Source organism: Python bivittatus, unplaced genomic scaffold (assembly GCF_059951505.1).
Source record: "Python bivittatus isolate LINGU-HERP-01145 unplaced genomic scaffold, Pbiv_v1 ctg000790_np1212, whole genome shotgun sequence".
Lineage (NCBI taxonomy): Eukaryota > Metazoa > Chordata > Lepidosauria > Squamata > Pythonidae > Python > Python bivittatus.
Genome location: NW_028277110.1, coordinates 68,738 through 93,792, shown reverse-complemented (window position 1 = coordinate 93,792; position 25,055 = coordinate 68,738). Strand labels below are relative to the sequence as shown.

The 25,055-nt window shown below is 42.3% G+C and overlaps 1 protein-coding gene across 1 annotated transcript; it reads left to right on the top strand.

Annotated features, from left to right (window-relative positions):
* Positions 1-988: 988 nt before the first annotated feature.
* TBX22 (T-box transcription factor 22) lies at positions 989-23,941 on the top strand. Its single transcript, XM_088129210.1, has 8 exons — positions 989-1,139; positions 2,969-3,116; positions 7,322-7,423; positions 9,313-9,487; positions 13,111-13,275; positions 14,277-14,341; positions 16,106-16,191; positions 23,328-23,941. The coding sequence occupies exons 1-8, from the start codon at positions 989-991 to the stop codon at positions 23,939-23,941; spliced, it is 1,506 nt and encodes a 501-aa protein (XP_087985336.1).
* Positions 23,942-25,055: the final 1,114 nt, after the last annotated feature.

Below are 25,055 nucleotides of genomic sequence, written 5' to 3'. Positions count from 1 at the left end.
TGAGCGCTTACTCAGGAGAAAGTCCCACTGACTCCCACACCAAGGAAGGCGCAGAGAGAGACCCCCAGCGAGAGTGTTTGGCTTAAGACAGCATCGACGACCTCATTATTATGACATTACTCGGTGGACACCCCCCCCCCTTTCCCATTTCTCAAAGAGACCAGTCGGCTTCTCTGGCCTGGGAGAAGCCAAAGGGGCGAGAAAGGGTGCTTCATCTCCTTCGCCCCCTCCTCATCATCTTTCCCCCGCTTTGCTAGGGCAAAACTACCCCGGCCTCCCCTGGCGGCGGCTTCCCTTCCCCGTTGGTCAAGGGAAGGGAGCGCCGAGCCCCTGCTATTTATCCCCCCGCAAGGAGGGGCCGGCCATTTCCCCCTCAAACCTCTCCGCCATCCCCTCCCCCTCCCCAGTTACCTCTCCCCCTTCCATCCCCCTCGCTGTTTCTACTCGGGTCTCTTTCCTTCCTTCTCCTCTTTCTCTCGCTCTCCTTCCCTTCTCAGGGCTCCCACACCTTCCAAAACAAACAGCGCTGTCTACGGCGCCTCCCGGTGCAGCGGACGTCGCGGCGCTGCTTCCCTTATCCAGCCTCGCATCTGCGCGTCTCCCTAAGATTTGCCAGGGAGGACCGTTTTACTTTCCCCACTGCTATTTGGTTTTCTTTTATTGTTTAAAGAGGAGGAAGGGAAAAAGGGGGGGGGGACTTTCCCCATTCTTCCATTAGTCACCCTTTAGAGCCTTGGATGGCATCGAGCAAAGGGAATTTTTTTAAAGAAAAACCCTGCCTGTGATGTTGCGCAAGCCCTAAAAGAAAGCCGCGCTGCCCAGGACCTTCTGCGCTGGGCTGAAAACTTCCGTCTGGTTTGGAGAGGGATCGTTGTCTAGGGGGGAGCAGAGGACGGGGAGTCTCCTTTCATTGACACCCCCTCCCCCTGCGCGCTCCTTTTGGGGCGCTCCTGGGTAGAAAAAGGACCCGGCGCTGGGTGCAGAGGCCATGGCTTTGAGTTCCCGGGCACACGCTTTTTCCGTGGACGTGTTAATGGGCAATGCCAATTCTACCAAGCGCAAGCTGATGGATCTGGAAGAGGAGCGCTCCCCGGAGAAAAGGATGGAAAAAGCAACCTTCAGGAGAAACCAAGCTCCGGGTAAGCACCCTTCTTCTTGTGTCTCTTTCCAACTTAATCCAGTTAGGAATCGAGCAGTGAGGACCAGGAACCCAAATCCACGGGGGCCTTTTTCCCCCTCTGAGCCGCACAAGCTTCAGTGCCCCGTGGGATTCTCTCGTTTGTTTCCCCAGTGGGAAGGGGCAAACTTTTAGGATTGGATTCCCCCAACTTAACGTGATGGCCGAACTCCCTTTGGGCCATACACAGAACCATGATTTCACCAGTCACCGTGCATTCCCACAACAAGCAAGTTCACAAAAAAGGGCTAACCAAGGTTAGCACTAATCAAGCCCTGGGAGCCAGTGCTGCTGCTGCTGCTGCTGCTGCTTTTAGGACTGATCAGGTTAAGCCTGTCCTGCAAATCCACCCCTTGAACACTTTGGAGTTTCCAGCCTGGGGAATTCTGCTCTGAGTGGGCTTCCTCAGAAGTAAGTCACCTAGACTTCAGCAAAGGAAGGTGCAGTGGGCTGGAGGCAGATCCTATTCACTCCGCTCTCGATTACACAAGGCCAGCTTTATTTCCTAATTTAATCTGATTCCCACTCTTTAATGACTCCAGGTGGTTTACCATTAAGAGAGAAAAAAACCTATTGGAAGAGTTTGGCTCACTTTCACTGCAACCTAAAGGCATTCATTGCATTACGCCAGAATGTGAGGTTCCTGGTTCGGGCTAAGTGTGTTGGAGAAACACAGTCATTGTGGCTTATTCATTAAACTCTGGTTAAGCAAACCATGGTTGAACACAGCCCGATGTTTCCCCGATAAGTCTGCAGGCTTAAGAAAAGAGTGGGAAGGTAAATTGATTCTGTGTGAATCTCTCCACACACACACACACACACACACACCCCAACATACAGCTTGCCTCTGCCTGCCCTTTTAAATGCAGCTTTCTCAGAATTAAAAACAAAATAAAGCAGGTTTGCTTGCTAAGTTAAATGAGCCAAAGAAGACCTCCAAGGTCCCTTCCCACCCTATGATTCCATGATCCTATGAAACGGGCATGCGGGAGAGGAATATGGGTTGAGAGACTTTCAGCTGGAAGGCTGGGGGTCAAGGGAAAGGGGCCACTGGAGAGCCCCCTCCTGCATGGAGCGAAAAAGAACGTGGCCACCAGCTGATCTAGGAGGCCTTTACAGCAAAACCGTTTTCAATAAAAATATTGATTTCAGATTCCAAAAGCGAGTCACTTGCTTAGTAAATCGCTGCCACAAGCCCACGCCAGCTTTCATTTGGGGGTCAGCCTGCAACCAGCTCCTGAGCATTTCATGGAAAGGGGCATCTTGGGTCATGCAAGACGGCTTATTTGAGCCCATCCTGCGGACATCTCAGAACTGAGAAATGGAAGCGAGGGCTAAGACCATAATATGTAAAGAAAGTATTTCCTCCAAGAGAATTATTGACATTCCCATCCACACTCCTCACGTGGGTTTGATGGGGCAGCCTAAAATGACTGGAGGACTATCTTTCAAAGATGTTTCTTGCTAAGACCACTGGCAGGAAGGGCCCAGGGGCAGTTGCAGGAGGACTGACCTTATCGTCTTTCTCTGATTGGAAGGAAGTCTCACTGTACTCCTGAACTGGGTTCACCTAACATCCTTGACCCGCTTAAAGACGCAGTGGCTGCATTGGCCCAACACACAAAGCTGGGCTGGTGATCAGATTGATTAGCTTTCTGTAGGGTTGGATAATCTGTCATTCAGCGAAGTGTGAGCCCAGCACTCTAGTGAAGACCGCCATAAACAGACCCCTCAAAGGCCATTTCCATGGTTTCCCATATTTCATTTGTTCTGCACATTTCTCTTTTCCAGAAAAGAAAACCAAAGGAGAAATCACTCTATCTCTTTGCGAGGAAGCCAGAGAAGAAACCGGGGAGATCCAAGTGGATTTACAAGGCTCAGAGTTGTGGAAGCGATTTCATGAAATTGGGACCGAAATGATCATCACCAAAGCTGGCAGGTAGGGGTCTAGGGTTTTAGATGATTAGTGGACGCACCCATATTTCACCTTCCCTCCCCTGCCATACACATGCTGCCTTTAAAGAGTTGTCTCAGTCCTAGGAAGGTATTTATTTCTGCTAAACTGCAAAATGATTATGATTGAGGATGATGGGGATGATTTTATTCTGTATTCACACATTGTACCTCTTCGGGCTAGTCCTTCATTTAGTTTCTAAGAATACACAGAGAATTATTACGCAACACAGTTTGGAGGCCACTGAAATTTGATTACATTTATTCATCATCTCTTAAAATAAAAGCACACATCCCCACAGATATATAGCATTCTTCGTTTCTTAATTCATGTGGTTGCCCTGGTTAATAACCCATACCTTTCTGCAATTGAGACCAAGCAAAATCCTAATCAGTCCTGCTGGTTTCAGTGGGAGAAAAGAACGTTCTTGGATGTCCCATGGAGCTCAGTGCAACTCCCACGGAATGTGGGCGATCTTCTGCATGTGAAGTGTGCCACAACAGGAGATCAAGTGCCTTCTGGCATGGAGAGGAGGTGAGATGCCAACCAAGGTCCACTGTGGTTGAGCCAGATCTCTATCCAGGACTCAATGGATGACACAGAGAGGGTTCTTAAGCCCCTCCATCTACTGAAATTATTGGCTTAATCAGCCCAATAATTTGCTTGGGCACCAGCTCCTCTGCTCCCATGTAGGGAGGGACTCCCCATTCCCACCCCCATCAAGGAATAATTGGATGTTCTTTATGGTGAAAGATAAATTACTTCTGTGTGGTATATGTCTCTGCATGTGTATGGCATAGGAAAATGCATACATGGCAAAACATGGGGTGGCAGAGGGAACATGATGGACTTTATGGAAGAAGAATGGATTTTAGGGTTGCATTGGCATTTATCACATGCTGTAAGAAAATCTGAGATGCAGTGACTTTGTGGACCCATCCATGGAAATAGTCAAGTGGGGTGAAAAGGCTTGATTATAGACCATAAAGGCAGAATGGAAAATTATGGAAAATGGCTCTTCACCTATGCAAGTGATAATAAGGCATCTTCCTTATATGGAGATTGGCCTTAAGATGGCTGGGTAAGAACATTTTGACCTTGTAGCACAGGTTCCTATGGTGTCTATTTTTTAATTCATAGTGTAATATTTATGTGCCACGGCTGCACATAACACAACACAATCAGCTTCCAGAACACGGCCACATAGCTCGGAAGACCCACATCAGCCATCGTATTCCAGCCATGAAAGCCTTCGACAATACATCACCTGCTATGGGTTCTATTTTTTATACTATGTATTTTATCTATTTTATTGTAAGCTGCCTAGAGTCACGTATGTGAGATGGGTGGCTATCTGAATCAAATAAATAAATAAATAAATTTTTTAAAAAACAGGCTGGGTTCACACAACACTATAAGCCATTAAAAACAAATCATGGTCAACCCAAACCATGTTTTGCATGTTGTGTGAATGCAGCACTAGGTTTTAATGTATTGGGTCAAAGCTACTTTGGGCATTTTTTGAGTGGTTTATTAAGAGGTGGATCTTCTACTTCTGTAGCACCATCCTTTCACCTTCCTCTTGGTCTATGTTTTCCTTGCTTGCAGGACACCTCTCGGAAAGGGACTTTTCTTTGAGAGAACATCTCTCAGCTCTAGCTTTGTTCCCAGTTTTCTGACAGTAGAAAACTGCAATCAACAGCCAAGATGCTGTGACAGCAGCCGAGACATAATCATACCTTGTTTCTAAGGCTGTTAAAAAAATCCAATTCAGCTTCAGGGGGACTTATTTTTTCCTTCTGGCCTCTCCTCCTGAAGCTACATGCTCCTTGCTAGCTGAGCCCCTTTTCAATCTTATGATTAGTTGTCTCCCAACTTTCTGCTAGGCTGACTTGTAAAAAGGAGGTGGGCTTTGATCCCATGGTTGTGGCCACCATCTTGGTTTGTTTGTGGCTCCCTGGCTGGATCGCCTGCAATACGGACCCACTCAGAAGTAAGCGCCATAGAATCCAATGGAGTTGGCATCCGGGTGCCATGTTTAAGAGGGAAAGCTGTCTATTCTTATATGGATGCCTTTAAGCAGGAAGAACCCTTCCTGCTCATACAACAGAACAGACTAGGGAAAACGGGGTTGGGCACTTTGTGATTCAGGACATCGACGTTGTCATAACTGTGGCTGAGCCAGGTTACTATAGTAATCCATAATGTGGTTGATTTGTTTGGGCACAGCATGTCAGGGGACACACAATGTTGTGTGAAACCAACCATCAGAAAGCCACTTGGCCTGGTTGTATAACTGAGTGTCAAACAAACCATGCTTTAGCTTAGAGCATTTTGCAAACCTAGTCCCCATGGTTAGTTTGTGGTTCAATGTGCCCTGCCAACCCAGAACATTGGGTTAATTGAATAAATGATAGTTAAATGTTGGGGGAGCAGGACCATTGACCTTCACTGAGATCAATACTTCGGATCCTGATCAGGTTCACACATGTACAAGTCATAATATGAGATGTTCACCTCAGCAAATGGAAGCTTCTGGCTACCTTTACTAGGGGTTGAAGCTAAGCAGGGTTCAATCTGGTTAGTAATTAGATGGGAGACATCCAGAGAATCTCAGGGCTATAGACTAGATATAGAAAAAAATCTAACAACAAAAAGAATAATATCCCAGATGAAGACAGTTGCAAACCATAATATCCCTATCACTAAAATTAGATGGCTATATTCATGAAATCATCATGAGTCAACTTTGCTTTGCAGCAGGTATTTTTTAATTGTGTGAACGCAGCTAGTGTGGTTTGCTTGAGCAATGATTTATGGTTTAGTATGTCATGCAAACCCATAAATAAATAAAATTGTTTTATTCAATAAACCATGGTTACACCAATCTTAGTTTCATGAGAAGTCTAAACCCAAGCAGTAGACTTTCTTCAACCTGTGCATAGCTCTGCACAATGTATTTGCTTTGGGAGATGTAAAGCTTGCCATCATTAGCAATATGTCACCATAGTAATGGCTAGATGATGCTATAAATCACTTCTATAGAAACTAATTATCTAATATGATATAATTTTAAAGCAGGTTCTCTTTGTTTGAGCCCCAAGAGTTCTGGGTAGCTCTGAAACCAGGATTAAGCATTTTAAACTTTGTTGGAATGACGACACCTTGCCTTGTTCTGGTTTTGGTTCTGCTCCATGCTTGCTCTCTGAACAACCATATTCTATTTATTGGCATAAACAAACTATTTAAGCCAGTTATGTTCATGACATTCAGAAGTTGGGTGTAGTAACTGCAGCATTCGAACTCATAAAAGAGCTAGCACGTCTTGCAATTTCTAGGATTAATCTGCCCCCCCTCCTAAAGGGAGAGTTTAAAATGCATCCTTCAGCACACAACATGGCAACAGATGATTATCACAAGATGATTCCACCTTCATTAAATCCCCTGGAAGACACAAAAACATTAGCAATGCTGAGCCTAAAAGAGGCTCAACCAGTGGTTGCTAGGTGGTGGAAGGAAACAAAGCTGGAGGCCAAACATCTGGAAAACAAAATTAAACCTTCTTATGGTGAAGCATTCTGAAGAAGCTTACTCCTATCCCTATTTTGCTTTACTTCTGCTATTTTTCTGCAAGTCTTATTCTAAAGGTATTTTGTATGGTGCTACTTTCAATAGTAGTTTCAACTACCTAGATTGTAATGAGAACTAGGAATTGTTGCAAGTTCCTTTCCTTCTGAGGCTCCTTCACACTTCTTGACACTCTTCCTGATGGGACTGTGGAGGCAGAAGGTAGAAAATCAAGCAAGAAGAGTACTGGACATAGCTGATTTATTCATAAATATGCCAGAGAAAGTCTGATTATGTTCAGCCGGAATTTCTTCCAAGTAAAAACTCACAAGATTGCATCTTACGATTATTCCCATTGACCAACTGCAATGATTTTTAAGAACTTGGTGCTTCTGCTAACGAAAATGCCTACTTTGACAGACAAGCAATTTAGGTTGATCTGTCTTATTTTTTCTTTTTTCTTGTTTCCCCCCCCCCCCAAAAGAGTAGTACTAATTAATATTCTAGATGTGGTATGAATGCTTTGGGGCTGAAAAAAAACAGCTTGTGTGGCTAAAATGTCTGAAACCTGGAGAGAGTTGTGAAATGTTGCCGTAAGGTAACGCTGGTTCTGTTTCGTGCAGGAGAATGTTTCCTTCGGTCAGAGTTAAAGTTAAAGGTCTGGATCCAGTGAAACAATATTACATTGCTATAGACGTGGTCCCAGTGGACTCGAAAAGATACAGGTAAAAAGTTTTGAATTTTAAAAATGACATAACCTGTGAACTTTTGGAAACCTAGATTCTAAGCAGAACGCTGTAGGTGGAAATCAGTTCACACATCTCAGGGTTTCACCTGGGGATGATTTGGGAACTGGTCTGCCAGCTCCTTGCGTCCTCTTGGAGACATTAGTGCGGTGTTTCTCAACCTTCACAAGATGTCTGGACCAACTCCCAGAATTCCCCAGCCAGCATAGCTAGGATGAAGATATGCAGGATGAAGACACGCAGGATGCAACCTTGCTTAAATTCCAGAGGTTTGGAAGCAGAAGGCACAAAGTGAATCTTGAGTCACTCACAGAAGCTGCCTTCTGCTTCCGAACCTCTGGAATTTAAGCAAGGTTGCATCCTGCGTGTCTTCATCCTGGCTTCCCCTACTGCTTCTAGTTAACCTTGTGGTTGAATACAGTGTATTTATAAAAACAGGTCCCCCTTTTCATCATCTTTTCTGCAGGCTGGCAAAGTACACAGGCAGTTACTCATAGCAGTAGCAGTTGCTCCTACTATTAAGCTGTGATGCAGAGCTGGAATCTGAAACAATAATACACAGCTCCCACTTGACTGGATCCTCCCTGAATCTCACCAGCTCTAAACAGACGCAAAACCAAGCAGCGGCCAGGCCTCTCTGCGACAGGCTTTTCAGAAAATGAACATGGTCTGTTTTCCTGCTTTTCTTGGTTTCTATAGCTCCCTTTCGAGGGAGGAAGGAGACCCCTGATCACAAGCGCTAGCTGGCAGAGAAATGGAAAAAGTCCCGGGGGACTTTGGAAAGGTTAGAAGAGTTTTGGCCACAAAGTTCTCCAATCTTTCCAAAAGGCACCTCAACAATTCTCTCTGTCTCTCTGTCTCTCTCCACCCCACTCCCCACTTTCACGTGCCCAAATGTTTTATCATCCCATCGCACTAATTTCCATGGGAAATCTTTCATTGTGTTGCATTTTCAATACATCCGCTGAAATCAGTGGGCAGGATCAAGAGAGAGAGAAATGCACGCTGGAACCTATTCTTCTCCATTCAAAGAAAATCCCATGGAATGAGGGGGCTTCCTTAAATTTCCAGTTGCATTCGATGGGATTTATTTCTGAATAAAGTGTTAGCAATGATCATAGCTTTCTCTGTGCGTGCATCTCTCTCTCTCTCTCTCTCACACACACACACACGTATACATATGCCCACACAATTTCCAACTTCCGAACTGGATCTGAGCCATATCTATTTCATGAGTTATAAGGACAGACACCCCTCAATTTCAATAATTTGGGGTGGGGGGAAAGGGGAGGAAAGAGAGGAAAAGGCCCCTCTCTAGAGCTCTGTTGACACAAAATTGAGACCTCTGTGTTCCCACTGAATTTAGGACAGCAACACTGCCTTGTATTTAGCAGAGCTTAGAGTGAAAAGAAGAGAAAATGGCAATAAATCCACAAAAATGTTGCAAATGGCATAGGTTTTTTGCAAGCAACACTCAGACTGATCAAATACTGGGAATAGGAAACACAGAAAGCAAGGTGGAAAGGTTAGTTGATTAAGTGGACTAGAAATGATTCACCTAACTTCCAATGCATAAATAATATTTATTGCTGTTATATAGCGGAGAGTAGAATATGGTGAATTCATTTCCCAAGCCAGCTGTGGGTTCTTGGTTCAAGGTTGTGTATTCTAGTTTCCCATTTGTTAAGATGTAATGTGACTGATGTAATTTTTGGCATAGTCTATCCTGTGAACCCTGTTGTTGCGGCTTTTGAACTGTAGTTTACGGCTTCATTCTGGTTGTGTAAAATCAACCAATTGTGGCTTCCTCAACCAAAATGGTGCTGCAAACTGGTTGGGATTGCCCTGTTCCTTGCTGTGTTGTGCAGGTACGTCTATCACAGCTCGCAGTGGATGGTGGCTGGAAACACGGACCATTCCTGCATCACCCCCCGGCTTTATATCCACCCAGACTCCCCTTGCTCAGGCGAGACATGGATGAGGCAGATCATCAGCTTCGATCGGGTGAAGCTCACCAACAATGAGATGGACGACAAAGGGCATGTAGGTGTGGATTTGAGGCTACTACTTTACAGTGAATGGAGGAAGGGGGAAGAAAGTAGGGCCAGCCCTACCCTTAGCTAGAGTGAGGTGGCAGCCTTGGGAGACTTAGTTATATACAAATGGAATGAATGAATGAATGAATGAATGAATGAATGAATGAATGAACACTTAAAATAAAAAACAAAACAAAACAAAACAAAATAAAATAAAATAAAATGGCCACAAAAATCAGATGACCACAAGATGGAAGCAAAGAGCCAGCATTTTGGCTGCCATCTAGTGGCAAGGTGGGGCTTTGCAGTCCAGATAAGATTTGGAAGCAGATTTGGAGTGTGAGGAAAGTACAGCAAATTGATCTTTAATTATTACTCTGTTGTTACCGTCAAATAAAAAAGGGAGGGTGAGGATGCGATTTTTGTTCCTGGTGCCCAAAGGACTTGGCTTTGTGTAAAATGTAACCTGGCTTCGATGGCACCATTTTCTTCTTTCTTGAAAGCAGCAAAATCTTCAATGAGACCCATATTGATGGCATAAGCCAGTGTATCTCACAGGGGCACAGTCTCTTAGGTATGTATTATTAGGTGCCACAGAGCTGTCCACAGGGTATGGCCAAAGAAGTCAAGATCCGTGGCCAGGATGGTGCAATCAAAGTTCCATCTGTTGTTTTTTTTTTTAATGTGCAATGAACCTGCAGTGCACATAAAAAAGACAGAAAAACCCGGTGGAGCTTCACTCACCCCACTGTGACCACCATCCTGACGTTTTTGACCATGTCCTGTGGGCACCCCTTCAGTCTGCCACATCAAAAATTCAGATACGATTTTGTTATCATTGGGAAAGCTTGGGGAATGTTCCTTCTGGAGTTTGCCCCAAATCCCAACGATTGCACCATATCAGTCCCTGACATTTTCCTCCTGCAGATAAAGAGATCTAGAACAACATCCAGAGAATTTTTGATGCAGCTCCATCTAGACCTGCATCTGGATCACCCCTTCCAACATAGTCGCCAGCCACGTTCAGTAGCTGCAGCAAAACCTACAAAGAATTTTATGGTATCTGAAATACGTTGTCACCCAAACTTCAAAGGACTTTATGCCCCTAATCTTAACACTTAAGAAAGAGCAAGCATACAGTCAGGTCCAGAAATATTGGGACATCGACACAATTCTAACATCTTTGGCTCTATACACCACCACAATGGATTTGGAATGAAACAAACACAATGTGCCTTAACTGCAGACTGTCAGCTTTAATTTGAGGGTATGTACATCCAACTCAGGTGAACGGTGTAGGAATTACAACAGTTTGCATATGTGCCTCCCACTTGTGAAGGGATCAAAAGTAATGGGACAATTGGCTTCTCAGCTGTTCCATGGCCAGGTGTGTGATATTCCCTCAGTACCCCAATTACAATGTGCAGATAAAAGGCCCAGAGTTTAGTTCAAGTGTGCTATTTGCATTTGGAATCTGTTGCTGTCAACTCTCAGGATGAGATCCAAAGAGCTATCACTATCAGTGAAGCAAGCCATCATTAGGCTGAAGAAACAAAACAAACCCATCAGAGAGATAGCAAGAACATTAGGCGTGGCCAAAACAACCGTTTGGAACATTCTCAAAAAGAAGGAACGCACCGGTGAGCTCAGCAACACCAAAAGACCCGGGAGACAATGGAAAACAACTGTGGTGGATGACCGAAGAATCCTTTCCCTGGTGAAGAAAACACCCTTCATAACAGTTGGCCAGATCAAGAACACTCTCCAGGAGGTAGGTGTATGTGTGTCAAAGTCAACAATCAAAAGAAGACTTCACCAGAGTGAATACAGAGGGTTCACCACAAGATGTAAACCATTGGTGAGCCTCAAAAACAGGAAGGCCAGATTAGAGTTTGCCAAATGACATCTAAAAAAGCCTTCACAGTTCTGGAACAACATCCTATGGACAGATGAGACCAAGATCAACTTGTACCAGAGTGATGGGAAGAGAAGAGTATGGAGAAGGAAAGGAACTGCTCATGATCCTAAGCATACCACCTCATCAGTGAAGTATGGTGGTGGTAGTGTCATGGCGTGGCCATGTATGGCTGCCAATGGAACTGGTTCTCTTGTATTTATTGATGATGTGACTGCTGACAAAAGCAGCAGGATGAATTCTGCAGTGTTTCCGGCAATATTATCTGCTCACATTCAGCTAAATGCTGCAGAACTCATTGGACGGCGCTTCACAGTACAGATGGACAATGACCCAAAGCATACTGCAAAAGCAACCAAAGAGTTTTTGAAGGGACAGTAGTGGAATGTTATGCAATGGCCAAGTCAATCACCTGACCTGAATCCCATTGAGCATGCATTTCACTTGCTGAAGCCAAAACTGAAGGGAAAATGCCCCAAGAACAAGCAGGAACTGAAGACAGTTGCAGTAGAGGCCTGGCAGAGCATCACCAGGGATGAAACCCAGCCTCTGGTGATGTCTATGCGTTCCAGGCTTCGGGCTGTGATTGACTGCAACGGATTTGCAACCAAGTATTAAAAAGGGAAAGTTTGATTTATGATTATTATTCTGTCCCATTACTTTTGGTCCCTTAACAAGTGGGAGGCACATATGCAAACTGTTGTAATTCCTACACCGTTCACCTGAGTTGGATGTACATACCCTCAAATTAAAGCTGACAGTCTGCAGTTAAGGCACATTGTGTTTGTTTCATTCCAAATCCATTGTGGTGGTGTATAGAGCCAAAGATGTTAGAATTGTGTCGATGTCCCAATATTTCTGGACCTGACTGTACATCATAGCAGAAACATTTTGGAACCCAACTCTCTTCCTCAAGTGCCTAAAATATTACCCTGAATCGCCACTGCCAAGATAAAAGACTCTCTTGTTCCTCTGATGAAATGGACTCTTATTCCATAGCATGAAAAATTATGCTGCTATGTGAGTTGAGAGACTGAGTTTCTCTTTAAGGTGCCATAAGACTCTTCAGAATTTGGGGGATTCAAAACTCTGAAAAAGCATGGATCAGGAAAGAAAGGATGCTCTGAAGTGTCGAGGAGAACATGTTTCTGGGCTTCATCTTTATCAAACATGTAGCTGGAATTAGGAATCCTTCTACAGTACATGGATGCCAGAAATCATGTTCCTATTTGGGAGGTGGAATTTTTTTCCCTAAAGTTTAAGTTTGGTTTAATGGTTATTTATTAGCTGTACTGTAAAGTCAAGTAGAGCGGATTATTATTCAGTTTTCCAAATAAACCTTTGAAGGGGATTTTTCTCTCCCCGTGAAAGAACGGAAATGTTCCTTTTAGAGCTCCCAACAACAATCCTGTGAGGTAGGGTTAGGCAGATTAAAACCTCTCCCTGGTTTTAATCTGGCACTAGACCCCATTAGTGCCAACCACATGTAGAACTTGCCCTTTCATCATCCAAATTTCACACTGTTCAAATGACTGAAAAGGACAAGGATAAGAGTTTGTTTTAAATTATAGACTTAAAGCCAATCTAATGAGGATTATTTCTAAGTAAGAAGCTCAAGATAGAACTTTAAAAACATTCTCCAAAGTTAACAATGATAATGTTCACTTTTTGTGATTTCCCCCCCCCCCCTCTCTCTCTTTCTCGGTGGACTCCAGATAATTTTGCAATCCATGCACAAATACAAGCCCAGAATCCACATTATCATCCAGGATTCCCGGTTTGATTTATCCCAGACCCCATCTTTGCCTGCAGTAGGTGTTCAGACCTTCTCTTTTAAAGAAACCGAATTTACGACTGTCACAGCCTATCAAAACCAGCAGGTAAATTAACCTGCCACAGGTACAAACAGATTTTTGGGATGGTTTAATTAAGGGCAGGCTTGACTTATGAACAGCTGGAGGATAACACCCCCAATGTTGATGCGACAATAAGTACAATTAATTGCATTGTTTTGATGAACAAATGGATGTCTGGAGAATACGGTGGGCAGGGAATGCCAAATGATTAAAGGGCATGGAAGGGGCAGGAAATTGGTCGTCGTCCAATTCCAAACTGATTTTAGGATTTTCCTAGATTAAACTGAGATTCAGGCGCGTTGTAATTTTGAGCAGACCGGCAGCTGTGAAGGAGATGGGTAAAGAAACATTCTCATTTTGACATTGATTAGCCCCATTCTTTTCATTTCTCCTCTTCTTCGTGATCAAGAAAACATTTTCTCCCCAAGATCTGATTTTTTTTCTGGCATAATCTTTGAGGAACGAAAGCATAGCTCTTGGGAAGGTCAGGACCAAAAGTGAGTGGGGTGGACGTTTCTTTTCCTGCGTCCCACTTTCTCTTCCTGATTCTATTCAATGGGGAGACACCTCGGCGGATCGCTTCCAGCAAGCTTCTGAAATTCTGGGAAGAATTGGGTCCTCAGGCTGCATCCCCTTTATCTTCGATCTGCGGTTGCATTTATCTCCTAGGAGGATAACACCCATTCTTGGATTTTACTTATTTTCTATTTATTCAGGATCTTTTTACATGGCATTTTAAATTGATTTTAACTGCTTTGTAAGCCGCCCAGAGTCGTTTTTAACGAGATGGGCGGTGACAAATTTGATCTATAAATATAAATAAATATATAAACCTGTGAGGTAGTGAACGAAGTAATCTTTATTCCACAAAAGACTGCATGGCCCAAATGAAGTTGTTAGAAACTCATTCTAATTTTAATGCAAATCAGTGCCATGCTGTTGAGTTTCTTTTGAGCAATATCAGCTGGTGAGAAATATGATATTCAGATTTCTTCCTTTGTTGCTTGTCTGCAAAACATCCATAGATTACGAAACTGAAGATCGACCGGAATCCCTTTGCTAAAGGATTTAGAGATCCTGGAAGAAACAGGTAAAACACTTTCTTTCTTTGTTTATTTATATACTATATTATTCTTAAAACGCTTGTCCCACTTTTTCATTGTTAAACACAATCCCCAAATGGCAGACAAGCAACAACATTTTACTGACTGAGCTCTTGATTGTTTGAAGACTTTTACATGGGTAAAAAGTACGTGCTTTAGTTTATTGATTGCATACATGAATAAATACAAATATTATGGGATCGTTAATAAAGTTTATTCATGACAGTTGCATGTAGCGTTTCAGTTTCAGTTTCCCAAGGATAGTTTGAAGGGTGCAAGATTGTGAGCAGGACTGTCAACATGGACCTTGTCTGCAGCGTCTTGAAGGCATCTCTTTTCCTGGGGTTACTTGCCGGATTGTTTCTAGGAAAAAGGGTGCAGCTACATTACGACACTGAAGATAGCTGCCATATTTGTATTCAGTAAGCATGCTTTGGAAATTGAATCTGAAACACAGCACAGTTGATCTCATTGAACATGAGTAAAAACAGTAGTTATAAAGTAAAAAAAAAAAAAAGATGTCAGGTTAGGCTGGTCTGTGGTCATAATAAAGCTTACTTGGGTTTGATATTGCCATCAGTTACATAAACAGGGGGGTATGCAAACACCCCTGTGCAAATGTGTGTTGTAATAGACTCCCCTGTGCATAGAGTCGCTGTGCTTATACATTAGGTACATTTTTCTTGATGGGTTGGAAATATTTTTTTAAGTGATCAAAAGTATTTAATACTTTGAAAAATCTGTATGGTCCAACTGAAGTGTCATTAATTGCAAGTACTTTAAAGTATGTAAGAAACATCCCTTTGTTGTTGTTTTTTTGCCAGAGCATCTCATAAGCCACATAGGTAATAACATAATGTCTTTCTTTCTTTCTTTCTTTCTTTCTTTCTTTCTTTCTTTCTTTCTTTCTTTCTTTCTTTCTTTCTTTCTTTCTTTCTTTCTTTCTTTCTTTCTTTCTTTCTTTCTTTCTTTCTTTCTTTCTTTCTTTCTTTCTTTCTTTCTTTCTTTCTTTCTTGGTTTATTTATATACTATATTATTCCTAAAATGCTTGTCCCACTTTTTCATTATTAAACAGTCCCCAAATGGCAGACAAGCAACAAAAAGTTTTAAAGAATTTGAAGAGAGTCATTTAGTCAGACTCAAAAAGTATGTAAAATATCTTGTCACTTTGAAAAAATGCTTTTAAAAAATCGTACAATGCAGAGTCAGAATTATAGCTGCACCTTAAAAGCCTTGGTAAAGAAGAACATCTTAAGCAGTATCCAAAAACTGACAAGATTCGGCACCCTAAGGAAAAATAATGTACAATCTGGACAATTGGTATCAAAAATGCCTCTTCTGAGTTTCTGAATCCCCAGAAGATACAGAATGCTGAATTGGGTATTTCCAATAGATCTTAGACGACAGGCAGGTATGTGGAGAAGAAGGCACTGTTAGATATCATGGTTTGAAACTATACAGGAATTTGTATATTATTACTTTACTTTGTCCAAAAATGTCATTAAATCAACCTTTTTGCTTATTCTCATGAATGAGGCTCTAGAGCAGTGTTTCTCAACCTCAGCAACTTTAAGATGTGTGGACTTCAACTCCCAGAATTCCCCAGCCAGCTGGCTGGGGAATTCTGGGAGTTGGAATCCACACATCTTAAAGTTGCTGAGGTTGAGAAACACTGCTCTAGACATCTGTTCCAAGAACCTGTCCCTGTTGCACGAAAATACATATCTAATTTCCAACTCTCATGTTGCAGAGGAGTGTTGGATGGACTTCTGGAATCCTATCCATGGAGACCATCACTGGCCTTAGATTTTAAGCATTTTGGGACAGAGCGTCAGAGTGAGTATTGAATTTTCAGCTTTCTTTCCTTTCTGTTGCTTCTTTGTTTTCGTCTGTTTTGTTCTGGAGGCTGTTACAGGTTTTTTGTTGGTTGGTTGGTTGGTTTAGATATTTAAGATGAAATTGTTGTTCGGTTGTTTGGCTGGGTGAAAAAGCTAAACTCCATGTTGAGGGTCATTAGGAGAGGAAGGGGAAAAAAACCATCCCTTGGAGTGATCTGTCATGTCGCATCCTGTTCTGAACAATGGACCACAAAAAGGGAAAGAACATGAAAAAGGGCACGTTGGCTATGAGGAAGGACGATCGTTTTAGGGGCTTTAGCTTAGCTTAGGAAAAAAGCAAGTAAGGGGGCACAATCAAAGTGAATAAAATTATGCATGGTGTGGAAAAACTGGACCGGGAACTTTCCCCCTCAAAGCTAAATAGCAAGAGATTCAGGATGGAAGGAAAGCCTTCTTCATACAGGATGTAGACAAACGGAAGAGCTCCTATAATGGAGGCCAGAAAATGTTCCCTGCGTTCTCCCTGAATTCAGTCTGAAAAGACATTGCTTTCCAATTTTCTTTCAAAGGAAAACAGAATTGTACAGGTTAAGAATGCCCAGTTTAAGAACGATCCATAGTTAAGAACGGAGCCTACTGTAGCAAAATTCGAGTTAAATACACAATGGTTCGAGTTAGTTACACAATACTACTTATACAGTATTATACAATAATACTGTTCCAACTCACATACAAACTCAACTTAAGGACAGACCTTGGGAATTCAGCTTATTCTTAAATTGGGGGCTACCTGTACAGAGAACCTCACAAATGGAAGGTGGATCCTTGTTCTTCTTCAGTGATGAGGTGGCCAAGAAAATGCATCTTTTACTGGTGGTCTGAACCTTTCATTAAGCCCCAAGGAAAGTCATGATAAAGAAACTTTCCTTGGGCGTCTTTCCTCAGAATGGGAAGTATGGGCAACCACAGAGGCTTCAGATGATGGAAAGAAGCATTACAGAAAACCATGCCGCCTCCAGTAGCATCTTTTGCCATCTCCGGCAATAAAGTAAGCTCAAAGCCACCACCACCAAGAGCAAATTGGAAGATGCTCTATAGCACTTTGGGAATCATGCAGAAAATGCTGAAGCCTCTTTTGCAAGCCATGAATACTTTTGAGAACATGCAAGACCATTTCTGGCATGGCATGAAGATATAGAAATGCAGCCAACATGGGCAACTTAATGGAGGATAAGGCTAGCAAGTTACTTACTCTGGCATATTTCTTGTCCTTAGTCTCTGGTTTAATTAGTCTTACTAGGTATATGAGTTGGATTTCAACTCCAGGATTGGCGACCTCACACTTTGCAATAGCTGATGATGCTGTAGCCATGATCAGGTGTGGGCATTTGGTGGGCAATTGTGGGACTAATACAGCCTTTAGGGGCATCCAGCTGGCTCTTTCAATGTTAACAATGGATGCTCTTTAGCACTTCCAACTCCATCCACACTTTGGACCCTGGGTTGGCAGCAACCTTGTCCTGGATGATCAGCTCTGTTTGCCAATATAGCCATGGCTCTTTTGGATTGGAAAATTCAAATCCCTTCAGCATTTTCCACCCAACCTCTTCATCTTGCAATAGCTCTCATGTCCCGTCCACACGTACTTTTGACGAAAAGTGCTCCCTGTGACATCTATCCATTGCCATAATATTGTTAGCCACCCAGAGTCATGTGTTGGGGATGGATGGCCGTATAAACCAAATAGATAAATAGATAGATAAAATGAATAGTGAGAGGGGTGCTCCAATGCTACAAGTACAGGGACTGGTTCCTTAGATCCCCCTCCAGTCCCTGGGCCTTTGCTCAGGTTTGTTGAAGATGGTCTCCAGCTGTGCTGGAGAGATTTGGAAGGCATGAAGGTAGATGCAAAAAGGGATGAAAAATTGGTGCCATTGCTGGATTTTGTTCCAGAAGTGGTTGAGCAGTCAAGTACAGCCTTCTGTCTGCATGAAAAAAAAATTATATGTACATCTCTCTCTTCCTCTCTCTATTCTCTCTCTATCATCTCTCTCTCTCTCTACATCAGTGTTTCTCAACCTTGACAACTTGAAGATGTGTGGACTTCAACTCCCAGAACTCCCCAGCCAGCATGCTGGCTGGGGAATTCTGGGAGTTGAAGTCCACACATCTTCAAGTTGTCAAGGTTGAGAAACACTGCTCCATATATTCCCTTTAGCTTATTTGCTACTTAAAAACAATAGAGTGGCAGACTGCCAAAAATTCTGAATGAATTTGGTTTTTGGGGGGTGAGGAGGGTGAGGAAAACTATGGTTGCCAGGCTTCTCCTGGCTAATATTAGATTGAAAGCCACCTTGCAGGCAGAGTTTCAAGGACGCAGCTCTTTGGATAAGTCGGCTTATTGCAAACACCAAGAAAATCATTAAAGAAGAATGACCTAAAAATCTGGGGGTGATCTCTAGGGAGAAGATTCCTTTAAGATCAGGACTGGGCAACCCACATGTTCTAAGGCCCCTCTGACCTGCAGAAAAATAGGAGTAGACATCTTTTCCCTTGAGAGGCGGAAGCATCACGAAAAGTGTAATGGAAGTGGTTAAACAAGCATAACCATTAAAAATGGGGGAATCCCCACATGCGTGTATGATTTGTCCCACTTTGCAGTCTCCAGCTTTTCAAGTGCAGCCTTTGACCGATCTCTAAAATATTGCCCTCTTGCATTTGATCATAGATGGCTATTTTTTCCTTCTAGGAAACATTCATTCATTCGTTTGTTCAGCCATCAAGAGGCAACCAAAATTGCTGTTATTATATAGTCAGTGAAGAAAGCATGCCTGAAATATTTAGATATCTTTTTTCAATTCTATTTTTGAGGGGGGTCTTCTAGTGCAAAATAGGTGCACTGAGTTTTAATACATCAGTGTTATCCCCTTGTTCCCCTTCCCCAAATCACTGAAAATCTAACGTGGAAAATAGATGATTCACTTCCAGATTTTGGCAGGAGAATTGGGGGAGGGGAGGGGGTGCAAAATTGGGATGGGGGGCTGCATAACTGAACCACAGTTCTATGTGTGACGTAAAAGAATGCAAGTAATTGTTTTAGCCTAAATAACTTCTCTCTAAAATGTTTGTGGACTTTGTCTGCCAAGTGGGTGGTGAAAATTCGTTTCTTTTTCATCAGTGTTGCAAAGAGGGAACTGGGATAACTTGGACCCTGAAGCAGTTTTCCCCTTTGAGAATCCTGCATCTTTGCCTTATTCTGAGCTGGACTGATTAATCAAAGGGGAATATTTATTTCACTTTTAAAACTTTCGCTTGTTAATCTATCAGTTTAATCGCAATACCACAGCTTATATTCTGGGAGAAACAATTATGCAAGCTTGATTGCATAGAACATTCATTTTACTTTAAATTCCTTTCCTTTCCTTTCCTTTCCTTTCCTTTCCTTTCCTTTCCTTTCCTTTCCTTTCCTTTCCTTTCCTTTCCTTTCCTTTCCTTTCCTTTCCTTTCCTTTCCTTTCCTTTCCTTTCCTTTCCTTTCCTTTCCTTTCTCCCTCCCTCCCTCCCTCCCTCCCTTCCTTCCTTCCTTCCTTCCTTCCTTCCTTCCTTCCTTCCTTCCTTCCTTCCTTCCTTCCTTCCTTCCTTCCTTCCTTCCTTCCTTCCTTCCTTCCTACAATTGGCACTTAAGGGGGATCAGACAACTTAATATAACTTTCATCAATTGCCCATAAGGCTAATGCTGTAAACCACATACAGAATATAGTCCTTGGCTGAATTTGTACGGATTTGTCAGAACTATTTACAGTTTCAGCCAAGTCACAAATCTGCTGTACCAGCTATCACAGAAGATTTGTGATGTATCTTTAGACTTCCAGGGGCCAAACTTGTAATGCGGTCGATTGTTATTCCAGAGCAGAAACTCCTCTGTCCCACATGAAGGTTAACATTAAAAATAAAAAAAGTAATCAAGCTGTTTTAATGGAAGAGAAGGATCTCTCTTCCACCTCTCCATAAGTATGCCTTTGGGGAATCCAAAAGTTCAAAATGGCAGCTACAATCACGATTGAAGCTGCAATCTTGACTTTTTTGGCACCTCACCCCCTCCGTGGGCCTTCCTGGTTCTGCCTTGACAAGTGGGTGGAATAGAGTCATTCTGCCTCACTCAAATATTCAGCTTCACAGACAGGGACTTCTGTGCATGGCCCCTGTTACCATGCAAAATGACATAGCACTTCTACTGGTTGCAAACAAGAAGCCACTTCATAGCTTTGGGCAGGTGGATTTCCTTGGACCTCCACTAAAATGAAGCATCTCACTGAAGATTTACAGCCTTAGACAACTGAAAAAGCAAATCATACCTATATTTGTATTTCATTAAGCTGGTGTTTAGCCCTATAGATCTACTTAAGGCTGCTGATTTAAGAGCTACTAGTGACTAAGTTGCCTGTTATAGACATTTCCCAGTTTTATTATTACAATTTTTTTTTTATATAGTGCCCCATCGCAGAAGTTCTCTTCCTGTCCATGGATAATAGGTTAAAACATATTATAAAGTTATCTAAACCACAGAAAGACAATGTTTTAAAACCGCTCAAGGAAAATAGGAAAATCACTATAAAAAACTAGCATGGTAGGCAAGTTAAAAATGTAAAACAGCAATCCCAGTAGTAAATACAACATAAAGTTATAAGGAGTATTTGAAAAAGATCATCTGGGATAAATGATGGATTCTTTTATATTCATTGAACAGATGTTTTAATATTTCTCCATCTCCTTCCACCCCCCCACCCCCCTTCAAAGTATTATTTTCAAGGAGCAATCTAGGTTAATATAGTATGCAATAACAATTTAGGGCTGTGGTGATAGCACTTTAAAGATGGGGAGACCCAGATAAAAATCTCTACTCGGACATGGAGATCACTGTGATTTCAAACCAGTTACTGGCTCTCAAACCATATTATCCAACAGTGTCACTGGGAACACCTTATAAGCCCTCTGTCCACTATACTTTGGAGGAAAGTTTATTTATTTAATGGATTAATCACATTTATATGGCCACCCAGAGTCAATTCTTGTGAGATGGGCAGCCATATAAATGTGATTAATCAATAAAATAAAATATTGGGATAAAAATGTAGTAGACAACAGCTCGTGCAGAAAAGCATCAGAAATGTGTGGGGTTGTAGTTAGCAATCCCATATAGTTTAATGCGATGTTTCTCAACCTTGGCCACTTTAAGATGTGTGGACTTCAACTCCCAGAATTCCTCAGCCAGCATGTTGGCTGGGGAATTCTGGGAGTTGAAGTCCACACATCTTAAAGTGGCCAAGGTTGAGAAACCCTGGTCTAATGATTAGAGTTTCAGATCGAGACTGGGGAGATCCACTTCCTCTGAAAGGAAGTGAACTAGTTTCTATTTCTTAGCTTAACCTACCTCACTACAGTAATGTGCAAGAGAGAACGATGTATGCTCTCTTGTGTTCTTGGAGGAAAAGTTAGGATTTGGGTGCAAATTTAATAATATAACATAGTGTCAAAAATAAGATGACAGCGTATGGATGCACGCATAATGAGTTATTCTCAAAATGATTGGACGTGGGACGAAGGACATCTACTAGAAGTGCAGATGACATGAACTTCAGTCAGTAAACAATCTAAGAAAGTGGTTCCATAAGGCTCCAAATTTGTCAGAAGACAAGACTTTGCATCCATTTGGCCCACAATTCCCATCTAGGTGAGGAATGGTTTTCATATGGACAGCAGACCCTGGATGCTTGATGGAATAATAAGTGTGCCTGCACAAGTATTTCTTCCACTTGCAGCTTGGTTCCGTATTGGTGGACCAGATGTTCAGCAGATGTTGTCCTCTTTTGCCAAAAGTAGGCAAAGATTTGTGTGTATGGCATTGCTGATGCCAACCCTGTGAGTCAAGTATGTGTTCTTCCCAGATGCATTCGGGGGGTTGGGGTCAGACGTCGAAAACAACATTTTCTATGGAGCAGAGTCAAAACGTAGGGAGATGAGCAGAAATCCCCTAGCAAAACTCAATCCAAATTCACTTGCAGAGGAATAAGGTCTATAGCAACATCTTTCCACAAAGGAAGCAGGATTAAACTTTCGCGGAAGAAAAATCCAAAAGGACTTGTAGAATCTTGAAAATACGCCAATTTTATTTTAGCACATAAGCCTCCAAACCTCAAAACAGCTCTGCTTCTTTTCCTGTTTTTTCCCTCATTCTCCCCTCTTATTTCCCCAACAATATTGTGAGTCCACCAAAAACTCTCTCTGAGGTTGTTATCCCACACATCTGGTGAAGTGAATTGAGAAACACAAAAACATATGTCACAAAAGAGGGTACTACAAGACTGTTTGTTTTACGGCAATGGACAACTGTATAGCCTGTTTAAGCAATCACAGTCAAAAAGAATACAAATACAGGATTTGATCTGTTGCTGCTTTATACAATAGTAAGAAATATAATTTAACATTGCCAGCAAACACTTTACATACATATTTTCTTTTTAAAGTGCCCCTTGAGGACAGTTTGTCCAAAAGAAAAATGGGAAATCATTGAAAATCTACTCAGCATGTGAAATATTCCCTCAAGTTTTGTTTTATTTTTATTTTCTGCAGAGGGGAGGCATAGAGAAAACAGTTTGCTTATGGTTGTCATCAGGTTATTGCTTTAATGCAACCAACATGATCTAAATTTTCTTGAAATTCACACTGCAGCAATTGGCAAAGAACGACAACTAATGTATAGGTTCAGAACCGGTACACAGTAGGGATGTGATATTTTCTGTCCCTGTTTCAACCTTAAGGAGAATTACATTTTTGAGGCTGATGTTTGTTTGAAGATCAGGATAACAACCCTGCCTGAACAGGAAATGTTTATAACCTTTTTTGGTTTGGATGAGTAGAATTACTTCAATGCCTGGGAATGCATTGAATGCATTTAAAGAAAGCCTTCAGCTCTGGGGACTTTCCATGGAGACCAGGTCTGGAGAGACTCTTGAGTTCTAAGTCATAGTTGCAAAAGTTTCTGACTTAGATGATCCTTAATTTTATGAAAGGTGGAGAACAAATTTCTGTCTGATTTGCTATCATTTCATATTGTCATGTTATTGCTTTATCATAGGTGGAAGTCCCGGTTCATCTCCTGCAACGCCCTCTGGGGGAACCCCATCTCCTCTCAGCTCTCTCCTTTCTCCTGCGGGTTCTCCTCCCACATTTCATCTCTCAGCAACCAATCTTGGCATGCCCTGCCCGGATTCTTACCTGCACCATCTTGGTCTACCAATCTGCTACAAGATTTGCCCTACCAATCTTTTAAGACAGCCGTCACTAATGTTCTCAAGCCACCATAAATTGGGAAATGCCACCGGTCCTCACTTTCTGCCCCACTTCATGGTGGAGGTGCCCACTTTGTCTTCTCTGAGCATTGGCAATGTCAGAAGTGGCAAAGCAGAAGATCTGAATGGAGCGATGTCCCAAGGGCCCAGTTCTGCTGGTCAGATGTTATATGGTTTGCATGCATCTGGAAATATTTTCCCATCAGCTCCCATTGCCCGGGAAACTTTAAACTGTGCCTTACATCCTCCATATGGGTTCTATGGTTATAACTTTTCAGTGCCTTCTAGGCTGATGAATTCATTGGGCCATTTCAAAGTTAGCGATGGCATGGCACCTCTGCTCCAGGACAGCAGATGTAATCATTCTCCCTGGACATCCACAATTAACCACTGCCTCTAAAAAGACTCTTAATCTCTCAAAAGCAGTGTTATGTAAAGCCACAAACAATATCTGGATCTGATCCTTCATCAGACACTAATGGATTGTAACGTTTGGAACGCTGTGTAAACATGAGGAGATGGACAAAATGGCTTCCTGAAATTTTCTACCCTGTTCACTGACAGTGAAACTGTGTGTACAACTGGGTGGGTGGGTCGGTACTAGGGTGGAGGAACTTGCTCAATTATTCTCTGGTGGCATGAAATTCTGAATCAGTTTGTGGGGAACTCCTCATTGAAACAGTAGAAAAGCATAGAGGGTAAGGAAGATGACTTTGATGGGGATATGCAAGTTCCATTGTCAGGGCAACGAGGGGTAAAACATATTTAAGTCCACAACAAATAGATAATATTCAGAAGTGGCTCAGACAGACACCTCCTCAATTCACTAAACTATAAGAAGTAGGAGGAGGAGGTACAACACAATGAGATTTGCAGGATTGTTGTCAGCCCCATTAGGCAGACCAGACCAAGAAGTCAGATTTGGGGGGGGGGGGGAAGCTTCTGAGAAACCTTGGCCTAACTCTAACCAAGCTGTCTCACTCACTTTCTCAAGAACATCTTACTTCTCTGATAAATAGACCAGCAACAGAGCTATGAACCAATCAGTGTCAGAGATGCTGTTACCTGTGTAGGAAAGAAGGGGTCACAACTACTAATTTATTTGGTTGTTTTCATGGGCCTGGGTGAAAAGTAAAGCTGTTCTTTGAATATTTGCACTTTGCAGCCGAATTTAAATATGCAATTACTGAAATGTAATGTGATCCAAATGTTATTTTCATGAGATTCTGTATCTTTCTCTTTCACCTGAGGATTATTCTGAGAATATCACTTAATACTCAAGTTGGTTTCTTGGTTCTTTTAAAGACTTCATGCTTCTCATTCTTTCCTTCAATGGTTCCCTGAGTAAAGCACTTCGTTATCTTATTTTCTCCCGTATTAACTGCTTATTGTTAGCTTCAAAGTACCCAGCAGCACTGAATTATTATTATTATTAATTTGCTGCAAGGAGTCATCTGCATGTGGTTAGGACTATTTCTGAATATTCTTTCCCTGTGTGTATATGATACCTGATC